General features: G+C 37.2%; 1 protein-coding gene across 2 annotated transcripts in view; it reads right to left on the bottom strand.

Moving 5' to 3' along the window:
- LOC134801470 (protein pangolin, isoforms A/H/I/S) overlaps nt 1-20,111 on the bottom strand; it is a 234,364-nt gene that overhangs the window by 85,827 nt on the left and 128,426 nt on the right. For both annotated transcript variants that reach the window (XM_063774070.1, XM_063774069.1), the window contains exon 4: nt 13,645-13,745. In XM_063774070.1, the coding sequence (XP_063630140.1) occupies nt 13,645-13,745 (101 nt within the window). The remainder of the gene's footprint in view (nt 1-13,644; nt 13,746-20,111) is intronic.

Genomic DNA, 20,111 nt, shown 5'->3' with positions numbered 1-20,111 from the left:
TCCCGAGAACAGAGAAATCTATCAGAAACGTTCTCGGAAATTTTCCGGAAATGTTGTCTAAGAGTTTTACCCTTTCGTCGCAAAAGCGATGAATTCTTTTGTTTAATCAGCGTAGGAGATAAGACAAATACCGTGGAAGCTTAAAGGCAAATACTTGGCTAGCAATATAAAAAATAATACTTAGGTATTGATAAAAAAACCAGGAGTTGAACAACACAAATTGCCTAAACAAAGTTATTTAAGGCAAAAAGTAAAAATTTAACAGAAGTAAATATGTAGGTAAGTCTGGCCCAATATTACAGGGTTCTATGATTCACTTTTATCGAACTGAAATTTGAACATTGTCAAAGTGACTTAAGTCGAATTTCCACTATCTTGAAAATGTAACATAGAACCCAGTAATATTGGGCCAGCGATATGTCATTCCATTAAAAAAATGAAGTATGTTAATAACTTGTTTATGCTAATAAGAGAACGTTCTCGAGAAAGATGGAAATTTTCCGGAAATTTCTTCGGACAGGAATTCTCAGAAACGAGATCGTTCTCATCGGCACATCACTATTATAGCGACAACCCGCTAGCACATCGGAGCGACGTGCGAGTCGCATCCAGTGTGATAACCGCCGTATTCTTATTACAAAGTGATAAGGTACATTTTCGCGTATGTTTACGTCTAACATAGAGTATGCCAAAGATATACGCGCTTATTACGACGGAATAAGATAGATTTTCGCGTATGTTTAGCACAAAGGGGCTTTTAAAAGTATTACAGGCTTTGAGTTAGGATATAGGTTTAGGGGAGATGCGTTATGACATTTCGTTAAGTGTATTGAAGGAGGCATAATAATGTCTGTCTGAGAACGTTTTATTAAAAACGTTGCAAGCATACACTATATACATTATAAATATACAACAATAACAAAATGACAGAAGCAGACAGAAGTTAGTTCAAAAATAATTACCTAAACATTTCTATGTTTAATAAAGTGGACACATATAAACACTACATGTCCACAAACTTATCTTTAGACAGTTGTTGAATAAAACAAGGTACCGTAAAATGGGGTGAGTAGGTGCAAAACTGACATTCAAACCTACATAACATTTTTTTGAATGGTGTATATAATAAGTATTCCGGACGTTTGTATTTTAGTTTTTATTTTATTTTGGGTAGTTCCATTTCATAACTTTGACGATAAACAGGAAATCCCACCTCACCCCGTAGTCCCTCGTATTTGGGGTGAGTTGGGTTTTCATACAAAGGTGATTTTGGATGATTGTTGGATTGATTTTTTTTTATTATGAGTATTACTATAGCTCCATTTTAAATTGGAATACATTTTGTAGCAGTAGCCTTAAAATCCCATCTCACCCCCCTTTCTTTCCTTCTCTCCCCATTCATAACCCAACTCTCCCTGCGAACCCTACTCACCCCATTTTACGGTAGTCCACTTAAGGCCAGTGCACCCATGTAAACCCATAGTTAACCAATAAGCAAACAAATCAATAAACATAGCTATAAATATAATGTATACAATACATATACGATACGATCGTGGTCACGTAAAATCAATGTGAATGGTTAAGGCGGACTTCAAAGGCGCCGACAGACAAAATTTAATGACGTATGTGTACTTCCGATATGAGTCAGCGTGGCTCGAGCTATAAGAGTTAGCGGAGGCGGATATGGATATTACGATAAGGTCGTAGATTGGCTATTTTAATGTGTGCTTGAGTGATTGAACTATATTTCAGACTAGGTAGGTTTAAAATTTTAAATACTGTGGTTTTTAATAAAGAGTTAGAGTGAAACCCAGATAAGTCTGCACTGCCACGATTTTATAGCATACGCAGTGCAAGTGTTATTTATACGTAATAATTTCATAGAAGTTTGACGTTTAAAATAATACTTGCACTGCGCTATCAAAATCGTTGCACACTTGTCTTGGTTTTACTCTATGGCTTTATTCATAAACGTCTGTTAAATCTAACAAACCTTTGATAATCGATTGTCCATATTCGTCATTTTGACATTTACGTTTGTTGGCAAGAGACAAAATTAAAACCTATCTATTTGGAATACAATATTATATGGCATAGAATCTATTGATTGTGCGAGGGCCTCAAAAAGGTGTGTATGATTTATTTTATTAGCAAGATATTTTTTTATAAGTAGGCAGCGTACGGCCAGTCGTCATCCATAGGCTAACATAGTGATGACGCCAGCTTGTTACACCACAAGAGTTAATAAGTAACGAGACACAAAGCGACAGATAGATACGAAAGAGAAAAACATAATGCGCAATCTCAATTTAATGGGAAAACTATCATTGTCTCAGACGCTGGCGCTTCTCGCTTGACGCTTCTGCTTATGACTTGATACCCACGTTTGCGCCCATTGTTAAGGAGTCAGAACGGTTCAAGGGCGGGCGCGGAATGTGGTCTAGCTTCCGTTTCATGCCTAGTGCTTGACTTGTGAAATAAGCACTAGATTTAAGCTCCGTCCCCTAATTTCGGCACTGAAAGAACGTTTGTAGTGACTTAGATTTTTTTGTTAAGTTAAATTTTATTTATTGCATATAGTACTGTAGCGGTTTGTACAATTTGTGATAGTTGTGAATTGTGAAGATATAAGTAATTTATGAACATATTTTATTAACTTAGGGGCTATGCATAAATTACGTCATTTCTAATTAGGGGGGGGGGGGGTCTGGACATCGGATGATGGTAGCATGACGTAGGAGGAAACGGGGTCATTCGAAGAATGATGGGCAGAAATCGTCATGACGTAATTTATGAACAGCCCCTTATCCAATTTTTTCAATGTGTCAAAGTAGGTAGGTGATTTTTTTAATATTCTGGATGCCCTGTGATCTTGCATTTTCGTGGAATCATATCATAAATTAATAAGCAAAGCCTTTTTCAGACCTGAGATAATTCAGGAAATAATTTTGACGAAAATATTGGAAGTTCCTCTCATATCAAATAATATCTTTATTTTGTTTCATGTACCCTACCGTCATTTATTCGAAAACAGTGACAGTATTAGTAGAAGTGTAGTTATAGAGTACTTATTATAGTAAAATCATAGTTTTAAAGTGTTAAGTAGATAAGTTTAAATTAGATATAAACTACCTATACTCTGTATCTTTAGGTACTTAAATAAAAGTAAACAAATAATTTGTGCATTTTCGGGTAGTTATAACATTTATTGATTAACCAACCAAATACAAAACCACCTGGATCCGTCACTGATCGACCTTTCACAACGATCATGAAATGTTTTCATCTACCTTCAACTGGCTTCTTAAGCCATTTGAGGGTAGATTTTGTTTACTCTTTTTAGGGTTCCGTACCCAAAGGGTAAAACGGGACCCTATTACTAAGACTTCGCTGTCCGTCCGTCCGTCCGTCTGTCACCAGGCTGTATCTCACGAACCGTGATAGCTAGACAGTTGAAATTTTCACAGATGATGTATTTCTGTTGCCGCTATAACAACAAATACTAAAAACAGAATAAAATAAAGATTTAAATGGGGCTCCCATACAACAAACGTGATTTTTGACCAAAGTTAAGCAACGTCGGGAGTGGTCAGTACTTGGATGGGTGACCGTTTTTTTTGCTTTTTTTTTTGTTTTTTTTTTTTGCATTATGGTACGGAACCCTTCGTGCGCGAGTCCGACTCGCACTTGCCCGGTTTTTTTTTAAATACCTAATCAGACTATAGGTTACATAAATTTATAGGAGCCTCGTCTGCCAACAAACCTCATTATGGTTTCGCGGAAGAATTATTGTAATTAGATTAGGGTTGCCATACGTCCCGGTACGCCGGGACATGTCCCGGTTTGAAGCACAGTGTCCCGGCGTCCCGGCCGATAAGAAAATTGTCCCGGTTTAAAAATCATAGTTATTTAGTAGGGGGCTGGACTTGGTAAATAATAATATACCTACATTTCTACGTTTCATATGGCCAAAATTAAAAAAAAATGTTTTATGGTACCCACTTTTACCTAATCTCCAATATCAGTTTCTCAGACACACAATAATTAGATGATTATGTAAATTATGTTATTTTATAGCTTTTAAAGTCTGTAATATAGAGCTCGAATTTCAGGCTCCCAAGGGCTTAAAACCTCATCAATGGAACTTCGGCCCTCCGAGTAACTCTTGTACATATGACACATATTATTGTTGAGTAACACTAGCGCTGCTTTCTTACAGCTCGACCTTCAGTGTCGCTTAATTTTTAACAAATATAAAAATTTGATTTGAGAAGCTTGGCCTTTTGCCTCGCATGAAAGCTCACCGCGCTGGTTATAAGTACGCTTCGGGCTTATTAAGTAATGTGGAGATTTCTGAGCTCGAACTTCAGCCTCACATTTTACCTAAATTTTTGGTTTGTCTTCCAAATCTCGTCTTCTTCAGCTTAGCCTTTGACCTCGCTGCGCCAAGCTCGGCCTACGGTTTCGCTTTTTAATACAATGGACATTGGTTGGCGTCTATGCTCTAGCTGAGCTTATCCTGAAGCACGGCTTCGACCTCGCATGAAAGCTAGCCTCACTGGGGAACTTCGGATTTTTAGGCCCGGCCCAGCCTTTTTAACACGCTTTCACAATTTTGTCAAAAAAATTTCGCGCTCGCTTCGCTCGCGTTTTTTGATGGTTGACCCTGAATCCCCTGAATCTACATGGTAGCTTGACTGGTCAATGAATAATAATTTAAACACATGGAAAATTTATCTCCGAAACTACTGTGCTAAAATATTGAAAAAAAAAAACACAAAATAGTTCTTTACCTATCTTTAGGAAAACCTATTAGAAATGTGCAGTCAAGCGTGAGTCGGACTTAATTATAGACATTTCACTCACGTTTCACATGAAAAAATACATTGTTACAAATTGTGTAACCCTTTAAACGCGACGCGAGTCCGACTCGCACTTGGCCGGTTTTCTTTAAATGTCCCGGTTTGAGTCCCCACACTTATGGCAACCCTAAATTAGATGTAAGCACGATTCGTGAATATTTTTGTTTTAGGTTGTTAGGAGCGTTACTAATACGTAAGGCCCATTTGCACCATCCCACTAACCCAGGGTTAACCGGTTAAACCGTTAAACCAGTGTCAAATTGTACCGGTAACCATGGTAACATCAGGTTAAACCAGTTAACCCCGGGTTAGGTGAATGGTGCAAGTGGCGCTAAGGGAAGTATCTTCTATGACATTGATAACATAATTTCATAATCACAGAATTCAAAAGCATCTAAGAACTCCTACAAGGAATTAATTTCCCAAAAAGCAACAGAAAGCAATTACAACGGAGACGAACAATGTACCACGTTCATTACAAAAGCCAAAAGTCCAAAACGTCATTTAAGACCTGTCCTTCCGCGTCCCATACAAAATACTTTAAGCGGAAGCCGTACACGCATCGGAACACAACAATGGCGTATATCTCAGAATCGCGAGTAATAAAAGCAACGAGAGCCCACATTAAAATCTTATCCCTTTCTTAAATAAAAAATTCACGAAAAATAAGAGAGGAAATCTCCCCCTCCATTATTCAGAAAGCCGGGGGTAGAGCGAGCCAAATCGGAACACACGCAGAAACAGCTCAAAGAAAATCTAACTTTACTTCGACGCTACAAAGTAACAATTGGCATGTCGATTCTTATTCTACTCTCAATCTAAACTGTACCCTGTTACCTAGAAAATAAAGTTGGTTTCCGATCGAGGGGGGGGCGAGGTTGTCGCATAGGAAACAGGGCTTAGTCGAGAGCATAGTATTTGGAAATGAGATGCAGCGTTAGGGGAGGCTGGGGAGGCGCCCCCTCGAAAGCCGAATTAAGGAGGCGTGGGTAATGACTTTCCCGGCGGAATTATGCCCGTATCGGGATCGGTGCCGTATTAGAATCGGTATTAGATGTTCTTTTGCGGTATGCGGTGATTATAGGAAAATCGCTTGGAAGATGGAGACTGTGTGTGGAATTGTGAAGCTACAGACAATGGGACTGAGACAATTGTTAAAGAGAAATGTCGTGAAATGTATTTTCAAATTCAGCAGATTTAGCGAATAGAAACTAGTTACCTACCTATCTAGTATCTACTAACTAGAGTTTCCTCCAAGTTTAATCAAAAGCAATTAATGGATTGATGGTAGTTAAATATTGGCAGGGCTAAATAGTAGGAGTAGGTATATCGAATAAAACTACTTGCTTCTGCGAAAACTGACCCATCATTTCTTTTTGTGTGTAAACTATATGTATTTACTAACTTAGTTTTTAAGTTTGTATTTTTAACTAACACTACTATGGCTCTCAAATGTTTTTTTTTTATTAATTCTAAAATACTTATTTAGTTTGACCAATTTTGCTTTCTGGATGTCACAAGGTCGAAACATCGTGTGTGTTACAATTACATAAGGATCAATTTGCCCCCGTCTCCTCAGCAGAATATCGACAGACACACACAATAGATGGCGCTCGCGCGCGTATTTAAATAGTAGTCGATAGCTCCCTTGATTAAAATTATTTGTGATGAGGGTTTAGGGTTCCGCATTTAAAATGTCTAGCTCAGGGGTCACCAATGGCGGACCGCGGTCCGCATCCGGACCGCCAACCTACATATTTTTTTTATTCATTTAATAAAATCAAGTAGAAACGGACCGAGGTCATATTATTTTAAAAACCGGACCCCTGAAGATACTAATTGGTGACCCCTGGTCTAGCTCTTATTGCAGGTTTAGAAATAAACTTAATATCTTTATAGAGCATATAAGATATATTAAGATTAAAAAAATAAACATGTTTAGGGTATTCTCCCAAAGCTTAAGCGTAGCTAGCGACATCTCACTACGATAAGGTACCGCTATACTTCAACTCTAAACACCAATTTGACTTAAACCCCTTTGTTCATTCACGCGATTATACTGCTTAAACGTGTAACTTTAAAGGCTAAAACGCTGTGAAGTTTGGCGTGTATTTATGCGGTTTTGTAAGTAAAGTGTATATATTTACGAGGCACGACGGTACGTGGCCGCGATGCCTCGTGCTGATGCGATGGACAGACGGTTTAATGTTCTACGTGTATGATGTAACCATAGAAACGGCTACTTTTGTTTTGGAGTTATATTTATTTATTAAAAAAATTAAATCAGGCAACAAGGCCCATAACTATTACAAAACCTTACAGACTAACATACATACAGGATGGCTAAAAAATAACTGCTTTTCCGTTGTCAGGGAGGTTTTGGGATTATACTATGCAAGAAAAAGGTGGAGGGATATATTTAACGAAACAGTTGGCGACAACTGGATGCAAAAGGCCCGTGATAGATATATGTGGAGATGCATGGGGGAGGCCTACGCCACAGAGGCGACTACTATTATAAATAATTGTTAAAGTTTAGTTTAAGTTTAGTTTAATTGAATAATATGTATAAGTAATTAAAACTGTAAGGATAAAGTAACTAAATACTAGATTGTAAGTCAAGTTATTGTAAGGTAATACATAGTAGAAATAAAGGCTATTTTTATTTTTTATTTTATTTTATTTTATTTTATACTATGCAACTTTTACTATGGGACCAACTCCGAAATCGCGAAAAAATTTGGCTGTTTCATACATTTTGGCTAGTCCAATTTCTATGGGAGGGCAAATTTTTTTTTTCGCGTTTATCTTACTAGCTGTAACTGTAGCTACCAGCTGTCACCCTTATTTTATTATAATAATAGAGGTCACTGAAAAATATCAAGCATGTGAGTGGTTAGATAGCACTAAATTCAAGAAGTTACAATACGTCATAGGAATAAAACAGATGACATGCACGATTATTCTATTATTATAACGTATATTGTATACAGGATGGCCCATTTAGATCGGTCAGTATGGGAAAATCTGAAACTATAAGACATACGACGATCTCTTCTTAGGAGCCATGTCATCGATTTTAGGAGCAAGAAAAACTGCAATCATACATTAAAAAAAAAATTATGTAAAATGTATTGGAAAAAAAGGTGGTAATTTCGAAAACTTACTAAAATAAATTAAAGGATATGAAAACAATGCATTTTATTAATTTCAGACTACATGTTATTCATGTTTCATAGTAACATTTACTGCTTAAGACCTACACAATCGATATCTAAATAGAAATAGTGTTCGTTTTATTTTTCAAAACGTCCGGGTTCGATTCCCGAGCTGTGTACACTTTTTTTTCGTATGTCTTATAGTTTCAGAGATCGTCGTATGTCTTATAGTTTCAGATTTTCCCATACTGACCGATCTAAATGGGCCACCCTGTATATTGATAAACACATAGTTTTCCAGCACGAGTGTTGTTATCTTATAAGTGCAGATATCGATCTACGAGTTATATTTTATGATAATCAGCTGTTATCTTATCATTCGCTTGTGGAAACTCTGTATGCGTTTAATTGCAACTTGAACACTTGTTATTGTTATTATTAGACATTTTATGAAATAATTAATTAATTATCATTATTGTATCAGTACAAACAGCAGCGCTCCTAACTGTACATTATTGGACCTTATTACAAACGGCATAAGGTCCACGTACAGTTAACAGTGTGGACGATGGTACTATAAAATTAACATTTAGTTTTGAGATAAAATATACGTTTATTTTAGTAGGGGAGACTGGGGACATTTGATCCAAGAAGAGACTTATTCCCCTAAATTATAAAGTTACATAATTATATTACATTTAAAATAGATCCATAATTGCAATTTACTCTACTACGTTGTCGAAACAGAATATTCAGATATAAGTATATTATAGCGATTGGTTTCTTTAGGACAGTTATTTTTATTTATTGGTAATTAGTTATGGTTTTATAATGTAGGTGACAAAGTATGTTTTCCTGTACAGTCACCTGCAGCAATAATATGTTACTCTTCGAAGGCCGCAAAAATATGTGACACACTCTTAATGCTCTACAAATAAGATCGTGTCAGATATTATTGCGGCCTTCAAAGAGTAACATATTATTGTAGGTGACTGTACTACAGACCTTTTGTTATAATAGAGCGAAATCATAATAAAATCATCAGAAGCCATGTTTCGTAGATCGTAGATATAAATTAATTAATTGAAATAATAAGGCTTCCTTTTTTGGTAAAATTATATTCAGTTATCAATTTAAAAAAAAAACAGTCAAGAAAGGTTACTTTAAAAGGAATTATGTAGTATTTTCAAGGAATCTGCAAATCCCAAGTCCATCGAAGGCGATATTACAAAAAAAAACTTTCGTTTTCCGAATCCCAAGTCGGAACGGAGCGCAAGCGACCCCGAAATTACTGGCCGCATTCACCCAGACAAAAGCTAAAGCACACCCCGCCGGCAAAAAGAAAAGCATTTCCATTCCATCCCCTCCTTCATTTAAATTTCCCGCCCAGGCGGGGGCGGCTACGATAGGGGCGGCTTCCGCAGAACAAGGACGATGCTTAAAAGTTCTATAGAAAAGAATGAGATAGTCTCAGTCCACCTGTTGCTACTCAAGTTTCATATTTTCGTGGGGTTCTTTTTTTTCTTAGACCTGAAGGGCGCGAGCGTGCGCTGTATATCGACGTTCGATTTTTAAAGATTGACGAGAGAATTTAAAATTTAAATTGCATTCTCTGCGCGTTCGATTTTTGAAATTGTAAGCGAATTTTCGTTATGCTTTATTGTAATTTATGTTTCATATCATAACCGTTACTTGGGATTAACTGTATTGAATTTATTTTACAATGGTTTCACTAATTCACTTGAAATGCAATATGTATTAAAGTTATTTTTTTATTGTATTTAAAAAATTACAACATATTTCCAAGCCCTTTCAGTTCAGTTCACAGAAACGTGTAGAATGACCATATTACAGAATGACCCAAAAATACATTAATATTTTTTTATACTACGGCATATTGTTGATATAATTTATTGTACTTTTAATTCCTAATGACATTTTATAAAAGACATGTAAGTAAAAATAATATGCCTAAAAATTCTTTATCAACGTATTTTTGGATATTTTGGGCCATCCCGTTTAACTGTTGACAATGTAAAACAAGTCCAGTCAGCGCCAAAAGCGTTGCATTTTTTTTTAAAGATACATCGAAACAAAAAACTCTTTGAGACCGCTAGACGCACAGACGCGTACTTAACACGTCATAAACCATTCGGTAAAAGACAGGGGATGTACCGAAATAAAATTGTTTGTGTTACCGTTTCCTGTCCGGGTTCGGTTCCACACCATGCCACGTGCCATACCGAGAAATATACCAATAAAAATAACCCCGACTATTAAAATTCAACTGTTTATCAATCAAGGATGTGTGAAAAGGGCGTAAGGGACAGAAAAGTGTGGGACGTTACGACATTTTGAACTAGCGAAGTGTTTGGATAAACTTTTCGAAGTTTTAGAAGGCACTTCGATCGATATATTAATTTTAAGATCAAATGTATTCTGCACTGTGGATTCATACATACGCTGTTTATAATAATGAAAATTTAACTTTTAAAAAGACGTCAACGCCGTCAACGGTCATACAATACGATACAAGTATTATTTGGGGATGGGCAATTTTTTATTCAAAATAAGTATTTCGTAGTTTTAGAACAAATAATGCACAGTGCAATGAATTCGTTTAATTGATTAGTGAATTTAGTGATAAATATTTGCGTGGTTTTATTTTCCTTTAATAAATACAGTCTGTACAAGTGTACAGTCAGACAGAGTAGGAATTTCAATTGCAACTAAGTGATAGATATAGGTAAGCTCAATACGGGTAAGTGTGGCTGACCTTATCATTGGGGCCGGTTTACACATTGATTAAAGTTTATTGCGAGTTCATACATTACCTTACCTATACTTGCTACTTGCGTTTAGTGGCAAATGTTTGAACTATGAACTCGCACTAAACAATAATCAATGTCTACACTGGCCCCGGCATGAAGGCCAGTTACACTAACCTCGTATCCACACTTAACCGTATTGACCTCACCTCAATTTCGTTTTAGTTAAGGTGTATGTATAAAAAATGAGGGAGGCCTTGGTTAGCTAAAATCTATTTTATAAACGTCGGTATTGTTCTAATCGTTAGTAAAATGGATGTAAGTGTTCATTAAAGATAATGCACTTGTGATTAGATATGACGCCGATACAATACGCTCTCCATACTCGCGGTAGGTACTGTGGGTAGTTAAGTATGTATGCAAGAAATAAATGGTGGTTTTGACAAATTCTAGGAAATTCGATTCAGTAAGAAATGTAGAAAAAGAGAAGACTTCATTTCACAAAACTACTCATAACCCCGTAACCGTCGCGATAATCATAGGAAAAAATCCGAAAACTTCTCATATTTTATATTGGATTCGAAATGTTCCTTTTCCAAAATAAAAGTTTTCTTCATATCCTATGAAAATTACCGAAAACCGAGAACGTTTCCAATTTTTACATCTGTAAGTATTAGTAGTATTAAATTATTAATTATTATATAGGTTAATAGGACCTAATATAGCAGTGAAATTATAAGCGATCCTCTTAGAGTAACAACAAGTTTGGGAACAGCGGAGACGTAACCGACTTGCCACTTAGTTAATGAATGAAATTGGACCATCAGGAGATTCAGGAGGGTCCCGTTATGTCCGTACAAAGGGGCTCCAGGTACAGTCAGTGTGCTGCCCTGTTACAGAACAGCGTATCTAAATAGGAAATATACATATAGTAAGATACGTCGTTTTGCCGTAACAAGGCAACGTGGCTTCAGTACAGTTGGCATCAAATATTTCGGGGGTTTAGTAGTGTGACGTTTGTTTCGTGCCGAGTAAAAGGGTAACTGTTACGTCAAGGGATCTCGATGTACGTGTATCGTTAATAAATGCGTTGCGCAAAAGACAATATGTCCCTTACCTCTATCAATATATAAACGACTCAAGTTAACTCGAAAATTCATTATCGTTCACTGTTTGTAAGATGTACCAACGGCACGTCAGTATCAGCAATCTATTTTATTTGTCCTCGGTTTGAAAATGAAAAAAAAATATTTTACAAAACCACAATGCACTTATGAATATTAAAAACTACCACCGGTTCTAACCTACTCACACAGCCTTGAGAAAATATATACCAGATTTTAGTACGTATAAGTAGTTTCGACTTATGAACCTATTAATATCCTTTTTTGCAATCATAATATTAATTTATGTGTAAAGTACGTCTTATCTGTATTTTAGGTTACAACATGCACCCTTAAGGCCATAGCAATATTGGTACGTAAATAATACTTAATCTAATATTAGCTAAACTTTTTACAGTGCAAATACGAATCGGCAGCGAAACACGAAAAATCATGTCAAGATCGCTCGATATCGACAAATTCGCGATCCGAACATTTCAGATACCCGTGCGATTGCAATTTCACGCTGTAATCTCGGAGATATGGGCCTGATAAGATTAATTAGGTTTATTTTAGGTTTGGTATTTGTGACGTTCCAACGGAAAGGCACCTTATGGCGGTCGGCACTTATGTCCCTTACGTCCCACGAAATTAATATTCGAGCGTCGTTAATAACAGCGTAAGCGACAACCGCCGTAACGTACCCGTGGAGCGTCACATTAAGCCTAAAAAATGTTGATATTTTGTTACAATAATTAATATGCAGTGTGAGTTGAGTGGTTTGAATTTGTGTTGTTTACACCTACTTATTAGACTTTTCGTCGGTTTGTTATACAAATCTATTATTATTACTGGGACATCCGTAATCCGCGACCACAACCAGTGTAACCAGCCGGGCTAGCCCATGATTGGCGCGACAGTATCTCGCGGCGAGATAGACTACCCATCCCTCTTTCGTCCCGCGAGATACTGTCGCGCCAATCATGTGCTAGGCTTACTGCGTCGAAACGTCGCACGTCACACAATATATTTAATTAAGACATGTATTTTAGAACTGTTTTATTGTTATATTTTTTGTATATGGGCATTTTAGTCTGAAATAAACATTATGATTTGTGTTTAATAGTTACTTATTATGCCGACTCCAGCGATATACAAAAAGACAAATATCAGCGTATCTCCCAACCGCCTCTAGTCGTTACTTAGATAAAATCAAAGACCTTGAAACGTTTTTTCTCTTAACCTTTTTTGGATGCGTCAATTTTAACGAGTCGTTTGTTATAGATAGGTTTCATGATTATCGTTGCCATCAGTATATATTATTATACTTTTTTAAAATTTGTTTTTCTTCATTTATAATGTTTACGGTCTTTATTAATATTGATTTATTTTGTTACAACAACAAAATGTATTTTTATATAATTTAAGTATTGATATGTATTTTTTGGAAGAACGTACGCATTACGTACAACTCTCAATCTTTTAAACAAAGTCTTTTTTTTAAATTGGTAACTTCTTGAAAAAAAGTTTTTTCGTCACTAGTCATCCGGCTTTTTCGGCCAAGACAGCTAATATTGACAGTAAAAGTTTAGCTGAAAAATACGAAGTGCCTATATTTAGTACTCGCCTTTAAAACGCGCCGAATACAGGGTACGGGATAAATTTACAGGGTACGGGACAAATTTAGAGGGTACGGGACAAATTTACAGGATACGAGTCGAATATACAGGGTGGACAAGTTAGTACTTACCATTGAGACGGGCAGGGGATGCGCCCCACCGTTGGGGTAGGGGTAAGGAGCCATGAGGTATCCCATGTTGAAGCCGGCCGCTGGGTGCGGGTCGAATTTACCTGGAAATAAACGAATGTGGTGTTATTAAATCATGTTAAAACGATGGGAATATGAAAAATCATAAGTTTGTTGGACCCCGACCAATATAATATATGTATATTCCGGAGACAGCAACTAAAAAAGTTTTATATCAGGCGAAATATCAATAAGCGATTTTCAAAGCTAGAGAAACGAATTTATAGAAAAGGCTTAATTTAGTATACTAGATTTTAAAACGATTTATTTTGATCCAGTTCCAGGAATTAACAAATAATTAAATGGATTAAATATATTACTCGAAATATCTTGTCGAAGTAACATATTTTTTTATTGGGTTTTTCGAGCCCACCTGTATATTTATGTTTTTATTTTATTTTTTATTTATTTATATAAGAAACAAACAGTCTTACATTTATCTTCTTTAAAATAAAAAAATACGATAAAACTTGGTCCGAACAGACAAAAATTACACCTACGTATACTTTTTTACATCGATTTAAAATACTTAGCCGTTTCCACGCCCCATCGAATGCCTAACGATGACTCGTCACGACTCCGACTCGATTGTAATCGATTTCGACTCGATTCTAATCGATTTCTGACCCGTAATCGGTTTGGTCACACGTTGTTATTGTAATGGGTTAATACTGGCTGGTTTTCGAGTTATGGTTGTTCTCAGATTTTTAAAGTTTTGAAGATTTAGCCTCACATATTTTATTACACAAACGGGTCTACCCCGATATAATTTCATTGTTTTTACATTATACTCCGACGTTTCAGCTGAGTTGCACCAGCTGTGGTGTGTGTGTGGTGTGAAACGTCGGAATTTAAGGTAAAAACAATGAAATTATATCGCGGTAGAACCGTTCGTGTAATTAAATATGTGTACAAAACGCGAGAGTTAAGTGTTATATTGCAAACCGATTAGGCGTCATACAAGGAATGAATTAAGAGCTCAGCTCACTTTGACTATAATTATACCTACGCCGAGTGCAGCGTCATATTGTATGTGTAGACAATATTTCTAATAGAGTGTCTCACATTGTACGCTGCGTACAGCGTCAACAAAAGACCAAGGCAAAAGAAACGAAACTAGCAGAGGCTACGCGTCTAGCATATTACCTATGGAAGGTGAAGGTAAGGAAAACTCCATGTATCAACAAGTGTCCGTCCAAAAACCAGAGCCAACAGGAGTGGTCATTCCTCCATACAAACGTACTCCTCGTTTTCCTCCGTGGTTTTTGAAGCTAGAGCAATGATTTTTTCAACACAGATTAATATTGTCAATATCTGTGTCGGACCGTTTTGCTTTTTTTGATATTATTGTTTTTTAAGGCGCTAGAGCCCTTCAAAAATGGCCAAAATGGCCTAATTGACTATGGCGCAATGAGAGCCGTGGTATTAAAAACTGATATCAATTAGCCAAAAAATCAAAACGGTCCGACACAGATAATTTCATAATCAAATAGATTTCCAAATTTGGTTACGATTGGTTAAGTTTTGGAGGAGGAAACAGAGGAGTACGAAACCTCGATTTCTGAGTTTTTTACGCAGGACTTTTCGCCTTGTCCTTATCGCACTAGTTTTAGGAGCCGCTTCCGTTAGCGAGACGGGTATATTTGCCTAAAATGTTTAAACCTCAGCTCCTGTTTCGTCTTAAATAGGTGGCGCTACAATTCCTACAGTATTTGATAAAAAAAAAAACAAATCATTGACAGCGCACTTCACTCCGTCAATAACGCCTACGTCCTTAGCTACTCTAGCGCTACTCTGGAGAGATTTAGAACTATTATTTATAGCTGACTGCTGGACACTTTTACAACTGTTCTACCATAAGAGATTTCGCTCCTTTATTCATCATTCATCATTTCAGCCTATATACGTCCCACTGCTGGGCACAGGCCTCCTCTCATGCGCGAGAGGGCTTGGGCTATAGTCCCCATGCTAGCCCAACGCGGGTTGGGGACTTCACATACACCTTTGAATTTCTTCGCAGATGTATGCAGGTTTCCTCACGATGTTTTCCTTCACCGAAAAGCTAGTGGTAAATATCAAATGATATTTCGTACATAAGTTTCGAAAAACTCATTGGTACGAGCCAGGATTTGAACCCGCGACCTCCGGATTGAAAGTCAGACGTCATATCCACTCGGCCACCACTGCTCCTTTATTACCCCTTGAGAAATCTAAAGAAAATTTGTCTTGCTTTTTTTTCAAAACTATAGTTTACTCCTTTATATAATTTTGACGCTGCTTTCCCTACTTCGTTTTTTATACGATAATGAATTTCAATGCACATGCCCTGCACGCCGGCTAAATATAGCTTGTACCGTGTACAGTCGGCGCCGTACGTCGAGTTAAAAATACGTACAGTCAGTGGAATAAATCCCTTCACGAGGGGAGAAATTATAGGACGAGGAGTCATTTGCTCGAGTAATTGCGCGCGCAGCTTCGCAGTGGACAGTATGAAAACAGTAGTGTTGTTATGTCGATTACATTACGTACACGTAACGGATACAAAAACTTAATCGACAAAAAAGCTGTATAATTTATTGAACATGTTAATCAAATTTGAGACTCGGAGAACAGAGCCGGTGTAGCTTTATTCGACGTTCATATGCGCATTGTAATTTGCCTACTTGAATAATAAACTATTTTTATCTTAGAGAGACAAGAGAATCGGTTGAGAAATGCGTCCTGTAGAGGAGAACATCCGGACACACCGAAATTCGAGAGCATTTTTGCCTGAACTGAAACAGAGACGTACGCTCGTTCTCAGTCAATAAAAATAGACTGAAGAATTATTTCAATAAATGGTAATAGGATAGCAGACGTCATGCAGATCTATATAACATATACACGGTAATTTTTCAAATAACATATAGAATATACGCTGACAGATTTGTCTGTGACACATCTACTAGATGCTAGAGATTTGAAGGACATAATCTGTAGTTTTAGTTAATTCCCGAAAAGTGTCGGGGACTTACGTGACGCATTTTTTTAACACTTTTGATAAAGCTGATATTTAGCATGATGTCTGTATTATTAAGGTATCTGTTATACGTAGCCCGATAAAATAGACGTTTTTTGTGGAATGCCAGACGTATATCCCTCTAGATAATCTATAAAATAACCTACTGTTTGAAACCTGTCGACTGCGCTAGCCGCAAAGTGTGAGCGTTTTCGGTAACTCTCATTCTGCGGCTCTAGAGGACTAATGCCGGCTCTTTGTTTTACTTTTACTTGTGGAAGCTTGTATTTTGTAGAGTACCGTACTGTTTGAAACCTGTCGACTGCGGTAGCCGCAAAGTGTGAGCGTTTTCGGTAACTCTCATTCCGCGGCTCTAGAGGACTAATGCCGGCATTTTGTTTTACTTGTACTTGTGGAAGCTTGCATTTTGTAGAGTACCGTACTGTTTGAAAACTGTCGACTGCGCTAGCCGCAAAGTGTGAGCGTTTTCGGTAACTCTCATTCCGCGGCTCTAGAGGACTAATGCCAGCTTTTTGTTTTACTTGTACTTGTGGAAGCTTGCATTTTGTAGAGTACCGTACTGTTTGAAAACTGTCGACTGCGCTAGCCGCAAAGTGTGAGCGTTTTCGGTAACTCTCATTCCGCGGCTCTAGAGGACTAATGCCGGCTTTTTGTTTTACTTGTACTTGTGGAAGTTTGCATTTTACGCTGTATGTGTGTCAGGGGGTGCTAATCTCGAAATCTGTTTGACTTGAGGAACGTGAAAAAGAAAAAAGGAGATTCAGTGTTTTTGGGCATGTTGTAAAAGAAACAGCTGTTGATGTGATGCTTAATGTAGGTACAGTCGACGTCAAAGATATGTTTACACTTTTGCACCTTACTCCTTTGTAATAAGGCGAAAAACGTAATCATATTTTTGATGTCGACTGTACCTAAACTCAACATGTAAAAATTCGTACCTCAAAACATCAACTCTTTAGAGCTTTTTTGAGACCAAAATAATAAAGAAGTCAATTTGTATATTTTCTACCAGAAAATATTAAGTAACTCTGAGTTTTTGAGACCAAAATACGCTTGTTAACTCGATTTTTATGAACTCAATCTATCCCGTTTCTTGTAAAAAGCAACAATAAAACCATAAAAAAACCGGACAAGTGCGAGTCGGACTCGCCCACCGAGGGTTCCGTACTTTTTAGTATTTGTTGTTATAGCGGCAACAGAAATATGGAGATCATCTGTGAAAATTTCAACTGTCTAGCTATCACGGTTCGTGAGATACAGCCTGGTGACAGACGGACGGACGGACGGACGGACAGCGGAGTCTTAGTAATAGGGTCCCGTTTTACCCTTTGGGTACGGAACCCTAAAAAAAGAAGTAAGAGGAAAACGTACCCGGCTACATGTTTTAAACATTTTGACTTCTTTTAGACATTATTTCTTCAATCCCACTTACCTAGTGATAGTTTCCTCATTTATTCCTTAGAATATTTTAGAAAATGCAATATGCCACACAATCACTAATATCAGTTGTGCCAATAAAGAGTAAGTATTCTGTCTGTCTATCTATCCATCCTCGTGCCACCCACCATACAAAATTATAGCCAAACGAGTGAGATTCTTGTTGTATTTTCAATTAGGTTGAATTGAAATGCTACCTACTTTGTTTTTAATTAAGGTTTACATTCCATCGAAACTGAGTGTACATCCAAATGTACATTGGGCGGCACGAGGCTTTGTCAATATCCCTATTGCCATCGCAAACCAACCCTACTGTAGGTCCAGAAACGCAGTTATCTGAATATAATTCAACTCGGAATTGAACCGGTAGCCCCGAATTTGAGCGGTGTAACATGCTCGGTAAATATTAGCTTAGGCCACCGCCGGAGTTCCGAGAACTAAGGCTGGGCTATTCGAGTCTTGTACACTCTGCTGCAATAATACCACATAATAAATAATAGTACTAGGTACAGAAGACTCACTCTCTTACAAAACGCGTCTGTTACGATCAGGACAGTTATGGCCGCTAGGTGGCGACAGCGCCACGCGCGGCTTATGGCTTGGCTTAGCCATCAAAATTGGTGTGGAACGGATGTACTTTTAGTTACCTGTAACAAAGCGACGAAATCGCGGAGTGAGCCACGCCTGATAGTACCGGAACAGACTACGAGATAAAGTACACTCAGCAGCAATAATATCTGAACCGGTTTACCGTGAATATCGAAAATCTGATTACGAAATTTCAATTTTAGATGTTTGAGGTGAAATGAGATAAATACTATAAATAGGTAGTAAAATAACTCTGTTCGTTACCTGTGAACAGATGTAGTGCATAATTGTTTGCCATCGTAAACATTCACTCGGAAACGTTCGTATTTGTCGTGCTAGTTCAGTCAACCTCAGTACTTTTTGTACCGAGACTGACTGAAATAGCAGTTTGGCGTTTAAAATAACACTTGCACTGCGTGTGCTATCAAAATCGTGGCAGTGCAGATTTTTCTTGGTCTAACTCTACCTATATTCTTTTTATACTTATAAGGAACGCAAACTTAAAACGTGTTTTAACTGGTTTTTAACTCATTTCAGTTAAAAACTAAGGTTATGCCATTTAATTATGCCGATGTCAATCAACTAAAACCATCCAACATCTAGTGGACGCTACGCGATAATTATTCATTTGTAATTAGATTTCTAGGAACTGATTTGGGATAATTGAGTAGGTATAAGGAAAATTATTTGCGAACTAATATGTTATATGTTAGATCCATAGACTAGGAATCCTCTAGACTGAGTTTAGAGCAATTATTTCATGCAACCGATGATGCCAAATATGCGGGGGTGCGCGGGACGAGGTGAGCGAAGTCCCGTGCCGTGATTGGTCCGTTCAAAGACACGGACGTCACACAAAGACACTTTCGACTCGAACATGGAGTAAAATTACCGTATGCGTGGCAGAGGGGGTAGCGCGACTATGCTAAGTCTGGTGGATGTTTTGTCTGTGGTTAGATCCAATAATTGGTTAACCTCCTGAGACCCAGAAGCAATTGTTTTGTTTTTGAAATTGGAACCCTTAGTTACACAATAAAAGTTCAAAATAGGTTTTGGAACATGTACAAAAAAATGTACGCAGGGACTTAGGAGGTTAAATAACTTTTGGCCAGTAATACAAAGCTATAATTTGTTTATAACAGTGACTTTAATAGTATTTAGTCCAATAAGGAGCAATATAAAGCATACTATTATATAAAAGTAAACGAGAAATAGATTTTTTCTTATTTTTTTATCTGTACAGGTATATAGGTACCAACCTACACATGAACATTTATGCGATAATCAAAAACAAATGTATAAAATAACAGCATATGCACTTAAAGACATAAATCTTTGGTACACAATCATCTGCAATAATATGTTA

The sequence above is a fragment of the Cydia splendana genome, chromosome 22 (genome assembly GCF_910591565.1).
Source record: "Cydia splendana chromosome 22, ilCydSple1.2, whole genome shotgun sequence".
In the NCBI taxonomy this organism is placed as follows: Eukaryota; Metazoa; Arthropoda; class Insecta; order Lepidoptera; family Tortricidae; genus Cydia; species Cydia splendana.
Note: the sequence above shows the minus strand (reverse complement) of the source record. Positions and strands in the feature narration are given on the sequence as shown.